This window comes from Phodopus roborovskii, unplaced genomic scaffold (genome assembly GCF_943737965.1).
Source record: "Phodopus roborovskii unplaced genomic scaffold, PHOROB, whole genome shotgun sequence".
In the NCBI taxonomy this organism is placed as follows: Eukaryota; Metazoa; Chordata; class Mammalia; order Rodentia; family Cricetidae; genus Phodopus; species Phodopus roborovskii.
In genome coordinates this window covers 11,888,375-11,908,798 of record NW_026126517.1, presented here as the reverse complement: position 1 = coordinate 11,908,798, position 20,424 = coordinate 11,888,375, and the positions used below count along the sequence as shown (strand labels likewise).

The following is a 20,424-nucleotide window of genomic DNA, read 5'->3' as shown; positions in this document are numbered from 1 at the left end:
CCAAGCAAGTTATTTGAAAACTTCTGAGATTCAGTTTCATATCTGAAAGAAATGGGGATAAACACTAACCTCACAGGAGTGATTAAAGGATATGCCTGTTTCTGTAAGACTCCTTGTGAAGTACCTGGCGCATAGCAGGTACTCTACAAACATGACTTTCACTTTTCTTCTCCCTTAGACCTAGAGTACAGCTATGTGTAGAAAACAATAACACTCAGAAGCTTTGTGAAATATTTTATTTCTATCAGGATACAAGGAAGGTATATGATTAAATGCTCGATCTATGTGAAATCAAGGATATGCTTCCTGTACACATACATGTGACTCACCTGGGAGAGTTCACACATGTTGAGCACCACCACTCCATATCATCTTTCTCATTAATTTAACAACTCTCCGTGTATCATAGTGACTCCAGCATTTTCTAACTCATTAATTCTACTACTCTCTCTTCCAAAGAATGACAGCTTACTCCTAGCAAAATCCTTCAAGGAGAATACAGAGATTATGAACAGGTAACAATTGCCTCAAGTCAAACCAGACACAGAAGGACCTGAGATGATGACCTCTTCAGGTCAGCTCAGTTGACAGCAAAGGAATTGTTCAAGCTAGGCAAGCTAGGATCATCAAGGACTGAACCTTTAGGCCTGCCTTGAGCTATGCTACTCATAAGTAGGGGGTTCTAAATCAAAACTGGCCCTGGGTTGAGGAGGGGACGCAACTTATAGATGCATTAAGATCTACTTTGTATGAGTTCTAGAACTTTCCTGACAAGAATTTGAAAACCCAAACTTAAAAACAAACAAACAAAAAGCTAAACTTAAAACCCTTCTGTTTCTGCTATAATGCACCTCCCCCTGCTCAATTAACCAGGGAAACCCAGGGTATTGGTGGCTACTTAGGATGTATATCCAGTTACAAGGAAAGTTACAAGCCTAGTAGAATTCTCCTCAGCCAAGACTTTGTTATTTAGTTTGGGAATGCACCGACTTCCAGAAAGATCAAAACAAGGAGGAGAACTGAGAGGGCTGAGTTTCCTAAGAAGAATAATTTGTTATATTAGGGATCTGATCCAATCTATCTAACCTCTGAGTGGACACCTACCCCCATATCTGGTACCACAGCAAACACCCTGTTTTAAATGGAGAGAATAAACTACTCATCTAGCATGTCATTAATTCGTATATGCCTCTTGGGTACAATTCTTTTATATAACATGTACTGTGACATTCAAAAATTTTTTTCTACTCTGTTTTGTTTTATTTTCTTCCAGAAACATACCTCTAGCTGTCTGACCTCACCTGACATAAACTAAGGGCTAGAAGACCAAAGCAAAGCATGTTTTAGTTTAATATAGGCAAACAGCATTGGGGGATTCTTAAAAAAACAAACAAACAAACAAACAAACAAACAAAAAGACTTCTTAAAGCCCAAGGCCAACCTCTCCCAAAGGAAAAGTGCACATTTGTTCAGTAACCTGTAGAATAACCCACACTTCTTTTTGCTCCATGACAAGTAACTAACCTGCCATGCAATTTAGTTTTCCCAGTTTTCCAGTGTCCACTCTCCCAGATCTGTCAGCACAAGGGTCTGGGCAACCTGTCCAAAGCTCTGTAGTTAGCAACTATGTAGGACTCATTAAAGATGTAGGAAGCATGCAGAAGAAGAGTACTGGCAGCAACAGAAAAAGGGGTGGGTGCCTTTTTGGCATTTCAATCTCATGCTAGTGTTAATTATGGCTAAAATTAGGTGTTCATCAAACAATATTAATAGTTAGGATAAGTGGCTAAATGGAAATGCCAGGACATCTGACAAAGTCCAGCTATAGTTCTCTGATTTCTTTGCATTTAACAAACACAGAGAGAACAACTTGGCCTCCCTGCTGTATGCTCCTCTTACTCACAAAGTATTGGCAACTAAGAAGATCACTGGGATCTCTAATGGGTAAAGTCACATACCCAACTTTAACCCCTTACCAAATCAGGAGGCTGTATTTCGGTAGACTCCTGAATATGCATAGCAGACCTCAGCTTCCCCTCCAAATCAACATCTAAGTACTTCATAAAACTGTGAGGATAGCATAGGATAGCACACATGTAAGTTTAGAGTTGATTACAGCTGGGTTTGAATGTAAAGAGTGCTTAGCACCTTTACAACAAGGTTTAACATTCACTTCTTCATCTGTGAAATGGGAGTAAATGTTTGACTAGTACAGAATAAGACAAAACAATGTGGATCTTTGGCACAAACCTAGCAGCCAAAGCCAAAAAAAAAAAAAAAAGAACAAAACACAATACCACCAAAATAAAGCAAAATAAAGATGGATAGGAATTAGATGTGCCCATTGATAAGAATTCAATGGCGATCTTCCTTGTTTTCCTCTCAGATCAACATGGTGAACTTAGGCACTTGTTTCCGAAAGAAGGGTAACTGTGACAGATCTTTCTCAAAATGTAGAAATAACATCAATAAAATGAGATCACAGATAACAAATGTGCGTAGGCGGCTCCTCAGCCGCAAAGGCAGCCTTTGAGAAGCGAGAGGGTCGGTGTTTACCACACCCAGGGCACAGTTATAGCTTCCTGGATGGCTAGGAAGCCAAAGCAGGTGGCATCTTGTCTGCCCCCAACTCCACCAGGCATGCTATGCCCACGGAGGGGTCAGCTGGTTGCTACCCAGGAACCACCTGTGAGTCCTTCTAGCAGGCATGGGCCCTTCCCTCTGTGCAAACAGTCAGAGAGGACCTTGACTCACTGGGCTTGTCAGGAATTGGTGCTGAGGTGGCTCCCAGCAGAGCGCATTCCTGCTGCAGGAGGGGACTGTTTCTCAACAGAATAGAACAACAAGAAGGGGCAGCTTCCATGAAATAAGTCATTACACAGACCACATGGGCAGCTATGCGGATACAGCTGGGTTGGCTGTTATACTTACTAGACTCCTAACCTACATCTCTCGTCCTCCATCAGACCCCTCACTGGAACCTGCCTTCAGCTGCTCCCATGGCCAAAACTTGTGCAGAAAGGAAGTTGTTGTGTATTAGGAGACCAAGAGAAGACATGACTCTTGGCCCAGCATGACCCTGAGACGACATACTCAGAAATTACCACAGACAACTTTGAGCCAGGGGTTAAAAGTGGAACACTCAGTTAACATGTGGTATGATTGCTCTGAGCAATTCCTACATCCATTCCTAATACCTTTCTGTGACAGGTTCTTTACAGAGGTACCCAAAATTCCCCAGTGACTTATCAACAGAATTTAGGGTTCTATCTACCCCTTAAATAGCAGGCTATGTTTTACCAGACTTTACTGATGCCTAAAAGTCACAAGACATCAGTGTTAAGAGAAACCTTACAGGTTATCTTCTCTAGCTAACTTATTTGACCAATTAAGAAAACGCAATCCAGAATAAATAAAATTGCTTTTCCCAAGGTCGTATAAAAAGTTACACAGAATCCTCCTGACTCTCTGACTTTGTCTCTCTGTCCCTCTGGTGTTGAGCCTACAAAGGGAACCATATATTTCATACATGGTACTTTACTCTGCTGATAGGGTATGTTCATCAGTTGTGATCATTCTCCATTGAATTCTGAATGTTAGTAGTATCTGGATGAGGTAAGACAACTTATGCACAATTTACAGAATTAATCTAAAACCTAGGCAAAAATATCAAGAAAAGTAAAAATCCGTATAAAAACAACCACATGGAAGTTTTTCCACTGTAGACTCTCTGCAATTAATTTTCAAAAATATACTTTAAAATCAGACCCTTCATACATTACTGTTTTCACTGTGAATGATGGCAATGAATTGCCTTAGGAAAATATGAGTTTCACCCAATACACACACACACACACACACACACACACACATACACACACACACACACACACACACACACACAAACTTAAGAACAGGTACAAGGCCTGGCACATAACGGGAGCTCCTAAAGACTTGAAAAATTTCATCTTCAAACACAAGTGCCTGACTAAGTTATTTTCCATTCTTACCTTAAAAATATGTACCTGATTGATTCTGTCATGTTCTTTGAGGTTTAACGCCTATTCTGATAAACTGATATAGAGGTTTTAGCAACTAACAGTATGAGTGGGAGGGAAAGTAATGCAAGAAAAAAAAAAGTTCAGCCCTCTCAGAAGCCTACTCAGTAACATTGCTCTGTCCCTGAAACAGCCATACATTTTTCAAGTGTCGAAGTTTTTATTATTTTAATTTTTGAGTATGTGAGGGAGTAGGCATGGGACTGCAGGTGACCACTGAGGTCAAAGATGTTGGGTCCCTCTGGAGTTGGAGCTACAGGTACCTAGAACTCAGGACCTCTACAAGAGTAGTATGTTATCTAAGCACGAACATCTCTCCAACCCCACCTCCCTTTTCTGAATAGCAAAGGTTCCTGACATTCCCTATGTCTCTTGGATCCCGGCATCTAATGTCTCTCTTCACTCTCTATGTTCAATACTTTTTCCTTCAAGTCTGTCTTTCACTCTAAATGTGCAATGTCATCATGCTTTTCTATATTAAAAATAAATTCCTCCCTTGTTCTTATGGCTCCTCCAAATGCTTCCACGTGCCCCATGAAAGCCTTCTGTGCAAGAACAATTTAAAAAGACACTCATCAGGCATAGAAAATACAAGGAGCCCTGGACCCAAGCATCTCCTCCTATCTGGAACATAGGAAAGATGGCATATGAATTGTCCTGACCAGCCACAGACACATGAGTTTAACATGTTTGGAAATGGCATCACACAGTAAGAACAGGCCCAAGACTGTTCCCCATGCCACCTGAGACAAGAAATCCTGGTCCAGCACAATGCTTGGTCCAGGTGAGGGTGTTTTTAAAAGTCTATCAAATGCCACTTAAGTCCCTTTATCCTTTCATTCTTAGTTCTTTTGTGCCCTTCCTGTCCTCTTCCCTTCTTTCTCAGATCTCATCCAAAAGGGATGTTGCAACTGAACTCACCATTCGCCCTCCTGAACAGATGAGGGCTTGTGTAGTATTGTTTTGTTTTCATCCACTTTAAAGACACAAAAATAAAACTTTTTTTAACCTCAACATTATAAAAAAAAAAAAAACTCATCTTGGATAAACCCTAAAACAAAACAAAGTTCTAATTAGCTTTACTAATATAATATTTCCTGTCCCCCAACTCAAAAGCTCATTTTTCTCACACACTTATTCCTGCCTTACCCCCACTACCTGCAAAAAGTATACAGTTTCCCCTGCAGAACTCTGCAAAACAAACTTAATGGCTTATCAAGCTACCCATAGCTTCTAAGAAGTTTAAGCACTCATTGAGAATTTGAGGTGGTGTCTCAGGTGCATTGAAGACAAATTTAAAAGTATTACTCTTCACAGTTGAGGGAAACATGAAACTTTTAATCTAGCCCAATCTTAAATTAATCAACTGACAAGAGAATATCCTAGAGAATTGTCTGGTCTAAAGTTAGTGCCGGAGTTTAGAGACCCTCTTCTGATGGGAAGGACCGACTTCAAATGTTACTGTTCTCTTGTGATTATTACTAATTCAGACCTTCAAACGTGCTGTTTGGGTGGTAAGTTATATGATCCTCCTGTCTCTACTGCTCCAGGACCTCAAATTCATCTGCCTAAAGATCCCCAGTGTTAACTAAGTCTAATAACACTGTGAGGGAAAATTTACATCTCCCTGAAACAGAACAGAAAGCTCCAGAAAGAGATGTTGTTGAATATAATTTGAAGAGAGGAAAATAACAAACAAAAATCCCACCACATCTTGGATACCAAGTGAGAGGCCTGAGCACACGCAGGGGCAGCAGAGAAGAATCTGGCATCAAGATGATCGAGATGATCAAAAAATATTTCAGACATGTGTTGTAGTATGGTAACTGTATCATGGGCCTCTGCCCTTGAAGTTAGACTTACTACAACCCTATAACAGACCAATTCCTTCCTGCAAAAGGATCACAGACTAGTTAGATGCAAGACAAGGTAACTCAGACACACACTGGCTTCAGAAATGTAGTCAAGTTGAAACAGTCTATTGACACAATCTGGGAAACATTGACTGAAGTTTTGTAAACAGGTGTCTTCAATCCAACGAAAGAGAGAAGTAGCTACAGAAGATCATGAGTGAAAATGACAGGTTTAGGGACAGGTCTGACCTTTCTAACCCTGAATCAAGTATAGTCTAATGGCTATAAGCAGAAGTCAGACCTAAAATTCTGCAAACACAGAGGCAAATGCTACTGGTGATTCCATCTGAGCAGAGAAAGGAACCAGTGCATCATTATCGAACTAATAAAGCAGGGATCTGTATATTCACATACAAGTTCCTCTTTATGATAGCTGCATGGCCCAAGGATGCTAAGTATTTGGAGGAACACTCCCCATAATGCAATGGTAAAGGCATACCTTGACCATGGCTGAAGAATCTGAGTCTGTTTGTTTCCCAATGAGCTATGTGTTGATGCGACTGTCCTACCTTCCCCTTTAGGCACTCTGAATAGTATGCCCTGACACAGTAACTGAAGTCAAAACTAAATAACTTTTAGGGGAAAGATAGAAGTTATTTGCTATGTAGAAAACAAAAGGAATTATCCCATCTCCTTACGAAGCAGAAAAGTAAACTTCAACTGCCTTCAGCTTGCCCGTCACTATCTTTCATCACCCAGACTTGAAACAATGGAATTCATGGCAACACTAGTGACGAAGGAGATAAAATGGGCAGAAGTTAGAGGGTCAGGGACTTGATGGTCCCATCAGAGATCAGGGTTAGAATGCCTGAGAGTCACTGAAACGCAGTTCTCCCTCATTATCTGAAGTCAAAGTGACTGGAATCTGCAAGAATCTTCCAAAGGATACACATCTGGAGGGCTTTGCCTGGGGACAATTTTGCCAAGCTGTCCAGGGCACTTTGGTGACATTTCAGCTCAGGGGAGTCTGTCAGGGATGGCAGGGAAGCCCTATGGTCCCCGAACCTCCATAGTATCAGCCAGCACTGCCTTCTTATTTAATACAGACTATGGTTTAATTTCCAGGGTTGCTGAAAGTAATACAATGCTTTGGCTTCAGGTACAAAATGCCTGATGCATCTCACCAGTGTCTAAGTTTCTAAAGTATAGCCTTAGAAAAGGTATGTATTTCTATAAAAGTAACTTTCTTCACCTGAAAAATAATGGAATAAATAATATTTCCCCCCAGACTGAGTGTGAATCAAGTATGCTCCAGTGTATGAATGCTGTAGTCATACAAAGCACACTCGACACACATTTCAGAAACTCCCTACAACAGTTAACAAGAATCTACCATCAACATAAGCTCCTGGAATGCCATCAGAGCTATGGGTTTCATTCCATCTATAATTATGTTGTTGTGTGTGCCAATAGGAATTAGCCACCATACTCTGAAGCAGGGAGATTCTTTCCTGGAAAATTCTGGCAGCCAGTAACCAGCTCTTGCTTTTGCAGAAACTGTGGTGGAGCCGAGAGCAAGCTGGGCTTGGGGAAGTTGACCACGGGTGCTTTGTCTCCTATAGAGAGAAGATGTTCCTACAGGGTGGTCTGGCCTCTTTAAGAGGGGGAGAAAATGCTACAAGGACAAGAAAAAATACAGCAACACAACCCAAAAATGACAGGAATGCAAGCTCTGCCAACCAAGCAAATAAATAAAATTTGAGATATTTTATAATAAATGAACAAGACACAATTCTCACCCCAGTAAAATAGAAAAACCTTTACTTTTCTTCCAGTTCTGCAAATGTTCCCATTGTCCTTGCACTTGGTAGACTTCCTGCTTTGAATATCATTGACAGGCTCTATCACCGGAAGGAATACACCCACCTCTAGACCCATTGCAGTGACAGCTGGGCCTCCCAATACTCTGAAAGTGAACTGCTCACCATACTTGCTATCTACAGCTCTGAATATAGCCTGCTTATGTGAGCTTTCAGGCCTGGAGATCTTTTTCTCTGCTATCCTTTCCTCCCCAAGTGGTAGATTTGGGGCACATATATAAACCAACCTCCAGATTCCCTACCAAACCTTCTAAGGTCTTGTGAAAGTTCTACACTTGTCAAGGTTTTTGTTGACTTGCTTTTTCATTAACTGCACAACAGACTCCATTACCGGTCTGGCACTGAGTTAAGATTTTCCATATATTTGGGTTTCATCTTCATCCAAGGATTATTACACTCATTTCACGCACGCAGGAGCTGGAGTACAGGGAGATTAAGTAGTCTGCCCAAAGTCACACAGCTACTAACTGGGGATTCACACCCAGACAAGCTGGCTCCATAGTCCCTGTCCAAACCACTAGGCTATTTAGTCACTAAAAGTGTGGTAAGAGGGGATCTAGAAACTCGGTGAGCAAGTGATCCTAGCAGCCCAGCAGCTCTCGGCTTATTTCTTGCTTACAATGGCACAAAGACTGTCCAAACTAAGAAAGGACAGCACTTCTTCCTATCTCAAAGGACAGTAACAGTCCCCGGGAGATGGAAATAGAAGCTGAACCTTTTAAGTCTTATAAATGGTCAAATAGCCAGGATGAAAACTGTTCCTCTGTGGCTGCCATTTTCACCTCACCATTAAGGTGGAGTGAAATGGGAGGGAGAAAAATAAAGTAGCATTTACTCCCACACCCTGCCTTCATCCCCTACTCAGAAAGGAACCAGGAACAAGTCAATGCTACCTTTGGTTTAAACCTATATAAGGCCTGAAAGAAGTGTGCAATGAAATAATAACATGGCTGCTGTACACTTACAAGGGAAACTGAATGCCAGTGATATTTTAAAGTATATATTAATTTGATACTCAATGCAGTCAAAATCTTGTCAGACCTCAATGTAAAACCAACATGAACAGATGTTCTCAGTCAAGTCCTAACCACAGAGAGACTGACAAATATTCTAGTTCTTCTGTCTCTGAGAATATGGATCCTCAGACTTCCCACTGCATTTCTTTGAATCTAGGAATCTGTGGAGGGTGCAGAAAGGAAGTTCTGGTTTAATCTCTGAGTGCCCTATATAATTTGATGGTCCAGGTAAAGCTGCACCTAGTGTCATATCCTTCTTTTAGTGGAAGCTGCCAGTCCTGGCTGGGTTTCTTCCATCTTTGCACCTAAAAATTGAAGTCTCCATTGACATTTCTCTGTTGAGCTTCCAAAGGTAACTTGCAGTATTACTGCTTTGTAACTGATAAGTTAGAAACAGGAATTCATGTCTCTTCAGCCACTGGCTCTGTGAAGAATTCTGCCTAAGTGCCTTAACTTTTCTGTGCTTCTAGGCCCCCCCATCTGAGGTATGGGCATAATATTTACATAAATGCAACTAAAAATCTAGAAAAAATGCTAAAAAAAATAGTTAAAATGACCAACAAATCATTGTTCTTCATTTTCTCTAAGAAAGTACCAGAAGAGGGGAGGGGGGAAGGCAGAAGACTCCTGACTTCTGGATCAAATAAAATTGTGTCACTTTGTTGCACTAAAGATCATTTATAAAGTCTGGCTTGGGAGCTTTTTTTTTTTTTTTGAGAAAAGATTTCACTGCATTGCTCAAATTGGTCTTAAATGCACCATGTAGCCCAGATTCACTTCCAACTTGCATTCCCTGAACACCTCTTCAAAAAAGCCAGTGTAAAGGTACTCTGTATACCAACTGCTACATTAGGCTACCTCGCTCTATTTTACTGGTGGGACAGCTCAATAAAATTATTTGCCCACCGTTTATTCTTGCCAATAACTGTAGAAATAGCATCAAATGCTTTAAAATCTCAAATATTTAATATTAAATTACCAAAAAACATGCTTCAGCTGTTTGCTATGATCTGAAACACGTGCTGCAAGGGGCTCTCATTCCCAGCCAGCATGAAAGTTCCACTGTAGGTATGTTAACTGACATAATGCACATGATGTTTCCCAGATGCCCAAATCTGTCTCTTCCCCACACACACACACAGCACATATAAACAAGCCATTCTTAAGGAAAGGGCCTATTAGTTGAGTTTATATCTTTGCTGGGGAATATCCTTTCACTTCTGCTATCTATGGTTTCAATCAGTTGTGACACAGAGAACTTCTGGTTCCCTGAACATTCAAAAATAACCTTCACAGCATCGTTTCTACCTGTAGCTCTGAGTGTCTGAGAAGTCTCCACAGCCGGACAGTGTGGCTCTGACTGTCATCACACTGGGACAGGACACAGGCCCAGCTTTTGTACAGAGCATTATTAACATTTTGAAGCATGCCAGAATGGCAAAACCTCATCTTGGCCTATATTGAAAATTCAATGGCAGAGAAAAGAGGTTGGGGACAACAACTGACAATTAGACACAATAGAGGTGTATGTGTTGTGACAGCTGATTCGTTCCCAAAATGCATCACTTTCTCCCTGTATCCTTCTACACCCTTTCACCTCCAAAGTCACTCCTCTGAGGCCAGCTACAGGCTCCCTATCCTAAAGGAAGGTACATTCCCTTTCACACCCTGTGAGCTTCAGGAACCCTCAAGAGTTGACTCCATCTGTTTAGCACTTAAATTCCTTCTAAGACAAAATTCGTGTCTTTACTGTCCCTCTCTTCTTTAAACCCTTTAAGCCTGCTAAATAAAACCATGAACCAAGGACACCGAGTCACATCTGGTGTTAGGATGCTTTTCTTCTTCGAGGACCTTTGGTACCAGAGGACAAAACATGGCAGAATAGAAAGCCAGTAAAGTTAGTAACCTGTATGAACAGGAGGGAACTGGGCTTTCTCAAAGTTAAACAGATTGATTTCATTTCTCCTCCCACTACCTCCTCAACCAGAAAAGAGGAGTGAGACTGTAAGGGATGTGTTACAGGGGCGCTCAGGATGCAAGAGCATTGAGAATGTGCTCCAGAGCCAGGCAGTTGGCCAGATACCCTTTCAGCACTCTGCAGGGCCCTCCCATCAAGCTCCAGTTCTGGGGAGACACAGAGTTAGGGGGTGACCTGAGAGGCGGCATGGGGCTAATGTGAAGTAATACTACCAGAAGGTTTAGCTTATGTGAGAAAACTGAAACACCAGAATTAGGGAGCTGGAAATTCTATAAGCTTTTTCCCATTAGTCAAAAAAAAAAAAAAAAAAAAAAAAGCAGCTGTGAAAATAAATACACCCCCCCCCCAAAAAAAACCGTAAAGTAAAGAAAAAACCCACACACAAGGGTCTTGGGCCACCAACATTCCTCCTGGCCTCTGTATCCTTGGTTCCTGAGGGAGTAGCGCAACCCAGAGGGGGAAGTGGAAGGGACCCAGAGCTGGGGTGGGGGCCTCGCTGTCGCCACTCACCCGGGGAGGGGAAAAGCTCCAGATCCACTTTTTCTGTCTTGATGATGGTGAGAGTCGGCTTGAGATCGACGGCCGCCTTCATGGTGCCGGGACTTGAGGGGGCCGGCGGGATGAGAGAGCAAGTTTGTTGTAACTGTTGTTTTGCTTTTTAATGGGGATTTTGAACCCGGGGGGGGGGGGAAAGGGACAGGGCGAAGCTGACTTTCTTCCCTAAAATCTCAAATTCCGGCTGACTGCCTACCCCGCGGGAAGGTGCGCACCCAGCCCGTCCCCGCGAAGTTGGCACTTGGCGGAGCAGAGAGCGCGCTCGGGTCCCAGATTCGCCTGCGCCTCGCCCGCCTGCCCGCCCGCTCGCTCCTCGGTCCCGGGCGCTCGCTCCGCTGGCCGGTACTGGCGCTGTGCAGCTCGCCTCCGCTTTAGGGCGTTCCTCTCCGAGCCCAGGCCCAGGGTCCCAGCGTCTGCCCTGCCCACTCCGCGGGGCGGCGGGGGCGGGGATGAGGGGCGGGGTCTGGCGCCGGCAGCCAATTACCGCCCATCTCCCAAAAGCGAAAGGAAGGGAGGGCGCACTGGACCCTGCAGCTTAGCCCCTTCTACTCCGCCAGCAGGGCGAGAGCCTCAGGCCATAGCTGGTGAGGAAGGCTGGCGAGGGTCGCTGGCGTGCAGGGGCTGTTGCCACGGTCTCGGGAAAATCCATTTGATTGTGCACGCATTCTTTAGTGCTTGGTCACCGATGCGGCCCGCTCCGGCGACAGCATAGTTTTCCAAGTGCGTGTACATCATTCATTCACAAAGCTTGACACACAGGACGTGAGGCTTGCTTGGATGGGCACTGAAGGGGCGCGTGCGGGGGATTCCACAGCGGGTGTTCTGGGAGGGCTCCAGCTGAGTTATGACTCAGGATCCCACCCTTGGAGTAGTTTAAGTGACAAGGGCAGCATTGGTGAACGAAAACCGTAATCAACTTGACTAGCTCAGAACCAAGCCTATCTGAGACCTCCCAAAACTCAAGCCGCAAAGCTCCTGTATCAACTGGAAAGTCTAGAACCCATAACTGAGTTCCTAATTATTCTGTTCCTCTGTGTCACCTTGGCTGACGCTTTGCCTTTCACACTCTGCTCTATTAGAAAACTTCCAACATCCTTTTCTCCATCCCTACAGGTGTGAATCTCTAAGGTTCATCCCCAGCCCCCAGAATCACTGTGCGCATCCTTGTCATATTTGGGAACTGCCAACACTCCAGATAAAAAGGCGAGCCATGCTAATCCATAATGTGCCACTGATAATTAGCTATCATACATCAAGGTAGTTTTGGTACTCATTAAAAAATCATCGAGGACATGGTAGTGCATGTGTAGCATCCAGGACATGGCAGTGATGTGGAGCAAGGCATTGGCATTTACCTTTGATTAAAAGACAACATAAATCTTCCTGAGGACCTCAGGGAAAGCTATTCTTAGTACTGTTTCCTGATTTCTAAGCATGTGATGAACTCCCACCACTTGCCTGCAACTGTAACTTCTGCTCTAGTAAACTTCATCACACCTGCTAACTTTCATCTAAGCACCCCAGCCCCTTGGGCTTTAGCAGTGTACAGATTCCCAAAGCAAATGGTGGGGGGAGGAGGGAGAAAAAGCAATAAGAATGTCAATTTCTGGGTCCTGGTCCAACCTCCAGGTTCACCCTTCTTTGGTCACCAGAGAGAAATATGCATATGTGATAATCCTCATTTTCTTTTTTGAAAGAACAAAGACTGTTGCAGTCCAGCTGTGTTTCTGCAAGGTATAAGAAAACAATGCTGGCCTCCAGATGACTAGAACAGACACTTCGGATCCTGGGAAAAGCTTAGGGAAGCCGCTGATGAATGGATTATAATGGATTGTACATTCACACGCCCAAATAAGCAGCAAGGAAAAGACTTTTGAACTGCCTCTGCCTTACTCTGACATCTGTAGAACTGAACAAGCTTTCTTGTTTCTTTGGTGAATTTCATTTTGTTGCTTCAGTCTTATGAAAATGCAGGAGAGTTTTACTCTATTTGCAAAAGCAGCTTTCTCAGGATCCCTCCTTTCTCTCCCCCTCCCCAGGGTCTCGTCCTCCACTAAACTAGTATCTAGTTACACTATGGCTTACACTCCTGTATGTGAGACACTTAGAGAAGCCCAGGTTTTCTACCCTGGCAACAATGAAGGAATATGTTCCTTGTAATCCTTCCACAGTGCCCATCAATGTGTTGATCTTCCTGTTCTGAACCTTGTCCTGAAGTGCAGGGGCTCAAAATGTTCTAATGTCCAGATCAGAAAGTGGTATGTACTGATGGCAAATGTCCCCAACATCACAAGTCCTGCAAAGAGCCTTGGATGTGGTCAAAACTTCCTGTAGGATGAGAAGCACTGAGAGAGAACCAGTTAAGATATTTTTACACACATGTTTGGGACATTAATAATCCAACCAGGACAGTAGCCCATTTAATTGTTGTTTGACAAATGGATACCTTGCTCAGCCTAGATACAGGGAGGTGAGTCTTGGTTCTGCCCCCAGTGATGTGACAGACTTTGATGATTCCCCATGGGAGGCCTCAGTGTGGGAGAGGGAAGACAGAAGGGAGAGGGAACTGGGATTGGTATGTAAAATAAGATGGTTTTAAAAATAAAATTAAAAATTAAAAAAAAAAAAAAAATATATATATATATATATATAGATAGATAGAGAGAGAGAGAGAGAGAGAGAGAGAGAGAGAGAGAGTGAAAAACGACCAGCTTTCTGGCTACTCTGGGCTTCTGCTTTACCACTGCTTGTGAAGATGACCTAGAAGGTGTCAGTAACTCTATCCTGAGAGCTGCCCTTTGTTCCTTATGGCAAAATAGGACTTTATTCCCAACTTTGCCCACTTCGGTTCACATGTGTTCCAGCTTACTTACCAGCCAAACACAAACTCTGCCTTCTTATACCTAAGCATACTATTTCAAGCCTGCTGGTCTTTAAGGCACTTGGGAGCCAGTGAGTACAGTGAGTAATGGTTTTTTGTTGTTGATGTTGTTGTTTGATTTTTTTTTTACTTGGCTTCCTACTGGGGAGAAAACAAATTTGTATCTTTAAAAATCCTTAGACTCTAGCTAATTACATCTGGCCAAGAGTTGGATCTCTGGAGAAAAGGAATATGGCATCAAGACAGGAGTCACCTGTATACAGGAAGTCCCTCACCACAAGGAGCATATAACAAGAAATAATAATTTCCCTTTGTTCTTCACTCAGTCCTGCTCCACATTCAGCAAGTATGTAAAAATGCATGTAATTTCAAAGAATTGTGGAAGCTAGAGCCTTCCTCTGCAGAAGTATGCTAGAATTCTCTGCGTTGTGAGCCTTTAAAAAGAGGCCCCACGGAAGGCAGCACAAAAACATTCAGACCACTAACGACTGATCCCAAACGAGTTCATGACTCACAGATGCTGACTTACTGGCAAAAATGTAAGTTGCTGGGTTTTGTTTTTTGTTTGTGTGTGTGTATGTGTATGTGTGTATGTTTAACAATCTCTCAGTTAGCAACCTGTCTAAGCTGCACTTGTGGTTCGTCTCCTTCCAGTCTGAGAAAAGCCAACAGGCTCTATCATACCCTGAAAAACATGTCTGAAACTTAACTCTGTACCAAGTGGTTTCTGTCTACTGGATGCAAATTACAGGGGTTAAAAAAAAAAAAAAAAAAACCCTCAGGCTTCAATATCTACCATTAAGTTGGAGAAAGGAAAGGAAAGAAGAAATTAAAATAACTATTAATTAAACTGTAGTTCCAAAAGGCCTTAGGGTCAGTTTAGTAACTAAGCCAGGGACTTAGATGGCAGTATGGCTAACTGCAAGCTGGCTCTGTGACCTTACCAAAGCCACTTAACCTTCTTAGTGTCACAACCTCATCTCTGCTTCAGGGAATAAAACCACCCCTGGATCTTCCTAGCATGTAATACAGAGTCATTAGCTATTGTTCAATGAATACAATAAACAATGGACCATAAGAGAGCTGCAGTTGCTCCGGAGAAAGGGAGGAGGGTGGGGAGGACTTGAGAGCCTATTCGGCCCAGGAAACTCTGTAATAAACTGAGATAGACAGCAGTATGGATTCAGAAGTGAGATTCAGATTTTTAACTTAACCAACTTAATCTGCCAAATTACTTATTCCTGAAACTCAGGTCCTCAATGTTTGAAGCAGGGAAAATAATAATGCCCACATTTTAAGATTATTTGTATGATTAAATGAGGTCATGGATGCAAGGCTTTAGCAGAATGTCTAGGGTAGAAAGGTGTTCAATTACCTTCAAAGGATTATTGTTGTCTTTAGGGTCCAGAGTAAGGGAGAATATGTAAGAAATCATTTTAAATCTTTCCCCCTGGATGCCTCTGTGGGAGAGAGTAGATCCTCAGTTAACTGAACTGTCACCAGGGAGAGTTCAGACAACTATCACGCTGAATTGTAAAACCCAATCCATTTCCACAGTTCTTAAACAGAGGACTTTCTGGCCTTGCTTGAGAAACACCACCACCAACTGAGGAAGGAAAGCTGTGGATTTGTATTTGTTCTGAAAGTGAGTGAAAAGGTGTTGTTGTAGATCATAAGGGAGGCAGAACCTTAGACCTCATCAGCTCATTAGCACGTGCTCTGAGATGGAAGCCTGTGTTGTGTCTCTTAAGAAAAGTCAATCCTCCTACTCACCAGAGAAGAAAAATAAGATTACCCTTACCACACAGAGCCCCATCCAGTGTGTATCAGAACAGGTAGGTATCCAGGTACTGTTTCCAGAAACCCAGCAAGATTCTGTGCTGTCTTAGGCAAGTACTTTGCAGACCAAGCACCCTCTTTCCCTGTGGGAGACAGCTTGGCATGGGCTATGAGGAGGAAGGGGGTCTGGCTTGGCTCTATTGCTGTCTGCAGTCTCTCAGGCTATAATTATGAACCATTCAACTGCATCTGCAGCCCCAACAATGTGGGATGGATTGGCCTAATCCACAGACCAAGCGACATTTTAAAATCCATCAGTTTAGACATCACGTATTCTTCTCACAACAAATCAGACTTGGCACAGACAGAAAAAGGAGAGGGGTTGTCAATCAAAGCTACAGAGCTTGGGAGCCTTCTTCACACCCAGGGTCAGTGTGTTTCTCCTTAATCTCACTGAATGCCTTTCTCAGAACTGCTGTTGTTTTCCAGGCCAGGAGAATATAGAATGTGACTGTCCTGTAAACCTACAGTGATCTTATAATCTGGATCTCAATTTAAGCTGTTCTACATCTGATTAGTGAGGAGATGGAGGAGCAACAGCATTGGTACAGAGGGTAGGAGAACCAGATTCTTGAATAGCATGGTAGAAGCCACTAGCGACAGGTTTCCACCCCATGGCAAGAGGATTCCATCCTACTCCTAGGACTTCAGGTGGTTTCATCCTGGCGAAGGCTACAACCTTCCCCTGATGGTACCCAGATTTCATTTTAGGTTATAACTTCAAGATGAATTTTTCTGTAGACATGGCTTGAATTTTACATTCAAATAATTTCAGTGTGAAATCTTCCCTCTTCCCCAACTCACTTTCATTTTTAAATTCTATATCAGTCCACCCAAAAGATTTCCATGTACCACTCTGGAGAAAAAGGAGCGGAGATGAAGTGGTGGATTTAGTTATCCATTCTGTTTTTGGAGTTGGGAGTGAAACAATTGAAACAGATAGTACTAGAAGAAACAGCCCTGCCTGGGAAGACAGTAAAGAAATAGAAGGGTCTGTCCTCTGAATAATGGAGGGCATGAGGGAAATCAAAGTCACAGTGGTTTTCTGTCCTCCTTTACTGGGTCTTGAGTCCCTGAGAATCTATAATGACATTAGGACTTTTACAAAGGCATCTTAAACAATTCCATGGCCAACAGCCATGGAACTGGGAGACGGAGCTCTGAGAGAATTGGCAGGATCTTAGCGGGTAATGGAGGATGACCGGGCAGGTTGTATTTAAATGTATGGAGTATTTCTCAGGGTTTTTCTCACAAGGAAACTTGCCATATGAAGGATTTCCTTGGTAGAAGCTTTATCTCCTTCCCAGGAGACACCTTTTTGTGTTCAGTAGCTTCAGTGTCTGCTTGGTATATGTTGAAACATGCATGTCTGCCTCTTCAGTTTCCTATTGTACCTTTTGTCATAGAGCTGAGTACAGTTGGAGATCGATAAATAATTACATTTCATTAATAAACAGGTAGCTTCCTAATATCTCAAATATTGATTCTTACAGAAAAAATAATAAAACTCACTTACCAGTTTTGTTTTGCCCAAAAATGAGACAAAGTTGCCCAAAGTTTACATTAAAGAACTAAACAACTTTCTTCTAACCAAAAAAAAAAAAGATTCTTACAGCATTTTGTTCTAATTTACACTGCTTTCTCTGCTTATCCTTGCATCCATCCAGCCACTTAAAATGTCAACAAGATCACTATATTCATTTGACTTTTTATCCATATAGTCACACATGTAGCTGTTTGTGGAGAATAGCCTTAGGCTCACCACATGGCAAGCTAAGTATTTTATTGTAGGTCTGAACATTTTACACAGCATGCTGCCTATTTCTCAGGCGCTGTTAAGAAGCCCTTTCTCAAACTGAGTCTTCCATTTCACTGACCACCATAAAGACCAGTGAAACAGCTGAATATGTGTGTGTGTGTGTGTGTGTGTAAAATTTGTAAGAAAAGGAAATTACATGCAATGAACTCAAGTTTGTGTGCCTTTAGAAAAAAAAAAAGAGTAATGCACAGCTCACAGGGATCACTGCATTTTCAAAGGAAAACGTTTGCTCTAAAGGTATCCCCAGGGATGAAGAATGAATGGGTGGGTGGGGAGTAGCAGTGAAATGATGATGGTGGATGGTTGGGCAAGGGGGAATGACAGGGAAGCCACTGAGCTGCAGGTACCTGACAAGCACGCAGGGACATGTAAAGGTGGCTAACCTCTCTTGCAGTGATGGAGTCATACTTGCTGCACCTTTTGTATCTGTGAGTGGGATAATCAAGATATAGTAACAGAAAATTTGTTGATCCTAAGCCACGAAACCCAAGAAATCCATGGGTTGTGACTGGGATTGTAAACAAACACACATTAGTTTTCATCTCTTTTTCCAGTACTAAAAAAAGAAGAAAAACTCAGATGAGTCATACTAGAAACAAGGTACTAAGCAGTAAACACATTTTGAGTACATTCCTACAGATATTTTGCTTACATTAAGCATCCTTCCTTGAGGTATATTATGGTTTCATAATGAACTAATAGGAATTCCATCTTTATAAATCTTAACACTAATACCAGAGGAAATAGAACAAACAGCACTTGCTGAATTCTCTTGCTGCTTCAAATCTAGGTGCTGTGTGTGTGTGTGTGTGTGTGTGTGTGCCTGTACATTCCTGGAAAATGTGACTAGAATCTAAGTTCTATGAATACACAGGGACATAAATCTATAAATCTGGGAAAACAATTTTAGGGTGTCTAGTACAACAGTATAATACTCACATCCCTGCACCCCGCAAGTACCACCAAATATGGCAACCCTGTGAGGCAGACAATGAAAGTCAGCCTCAAGAAGGGATATGTCCACTTCACTAGGACTGCAGTTCACACTCAATGCCATGTTGTGAAGGCTCAAAGAGAGCTATGAAGTCTGGTGTAGTCTGCAAGGGACCAGCTAAGCTCCCTGTATACCATGCCCCAGCTTCATGATGGAATGAAGTATAGAACACTGGCAATGATGCTCTGGGGATTGGCTCCCCGCACACTGAAACTTCTTCTTGGAGATGGTGAAGATGAGGGAAGGAAAGCCCACATGTATAACATGCAAGAATGCCTTGGGATGCTTCAGGTCTGTGAACCACACATGTGCAAGAGCTTCTGGCTTGAAATGATAACTCAGGAGAGAAGGGGGAGGGGAAGGAAAGGGGAGGGGAGGAGAGGAGGATGATAAAGAAGACAGCATCTACAAGTCCCTTCTTAATGGAAACAGTTTTCATCTGTGATCTGAAACACGTGTTCGCCCAGATTGGGAAACCAGCCCGAAGCTCCAGCTCTTCACAAAGGGACCTTGGGTGGGAAGCACCCCAAGGGAAGCATTGGAAGGGGGAGGAGTGCAGCTGGGTGGGGAGCTGGATGCTGACTGGGAGGCCAGAACAAAAGGCAGGCAGCTCTCATGTGGCAGGTTCCCAGGAGAGATCCCTTTCCAGGAATTAAAAATTCTAAATAAATGTTGGGAATTTTAAAAATATATATATTGAAAAGGCTGTAGACAGTTTTTTTGTTGTTGTAGTTGTTGTTTTCCCAGGGAATCCCCCATCTCTTAGAGAGACCAGATGACTGGCAACAGCTATTCCACATCCAGGAAAGACCTAGTGCTCACACAGATGCCTATATTTTAGAGTTAATAATGCTTTCTCCCTTGGAGCACTTTTTTTTTTAATTGAATTGAACTGAGTTGTGGAGGTAAGAAGGCTATTCCAAAAGATGTCTTTGCTTCTAAACGCTAAGGACACTTGCAGCTTTTTGCCAAGCACAAATCTCAGGCTTTGTCCTCCTTAAGTGGAACATGCCATTGAACTCTAAAGCACCTAGGAGGCAATGGAGCAGAGTGGTAAGTGCCAAGCCTGAGCAGTGTATAGGCTAGAGCTTTGCCACTCAGTGTCCACTTGTGGTTTGGCCTCACAAAGCCTCAATTTCTTCATCTGTCAATGGAGATGAGAAAAGCACCAGATGCAGAGCTGATACAAATGTGTGTCCAGTGTATTGTGTATGTTGCATCTGACAGAGAATGGGTATTTCAGTGACTCTCTGCTGCCATTACCTCCTTTAGAGATCGGAATGGATCCTAGAGTGGTAGTATAAACCCATGATGCTGACAGTTGAAAACTGGAGGGTGGAGGCTGGGGAGATTCAAAGTCACCTTTGGTGTAACAGGCAATGTGACAGAATCTGGAATCACCTGGGAGACAGATCTCTGGGCATACCTGTGAGAAATAATCTTTATTTCTTTCATTGGGGTAGGAGGATTCATTCACTGTGGGTGGTGCGTGATGCCATTCCCTGACCAGTTTCTAGACTGCACAGTAGAGAAAAGGAGCTGAGCTGCTGC

At 42.8% G+C, this 20,424-nt stretch overlaps 1 protein-coding gene across 1 annotated transcript in view; it reads right to left on the bottom strand.

The window, feature by feature from the left end:
- Ets1 (ETS proto-oncogene 1, transcription factor) overlaps positions 1-11,692 on the bottom strand; it is a 64,622-nt gene extending 52,930 nt beyond the window's left edge. Inside the window, exon 1 of the mRNA XM_051197035.1 lies at positions 11,296-11,692. Within this exon, the coding sequence (XP_051052992.1) occupies positions 11,296-11,377 (82 nt within the window). The 5' untranslated portion in view covers positions 11,378-11,692. The remainder of the gene's footprint in view (positions 1-11,295) is intronic.
- Between the last annotated feature and the right edge of the window lie 8,732 nt (positions 11,693-20,424).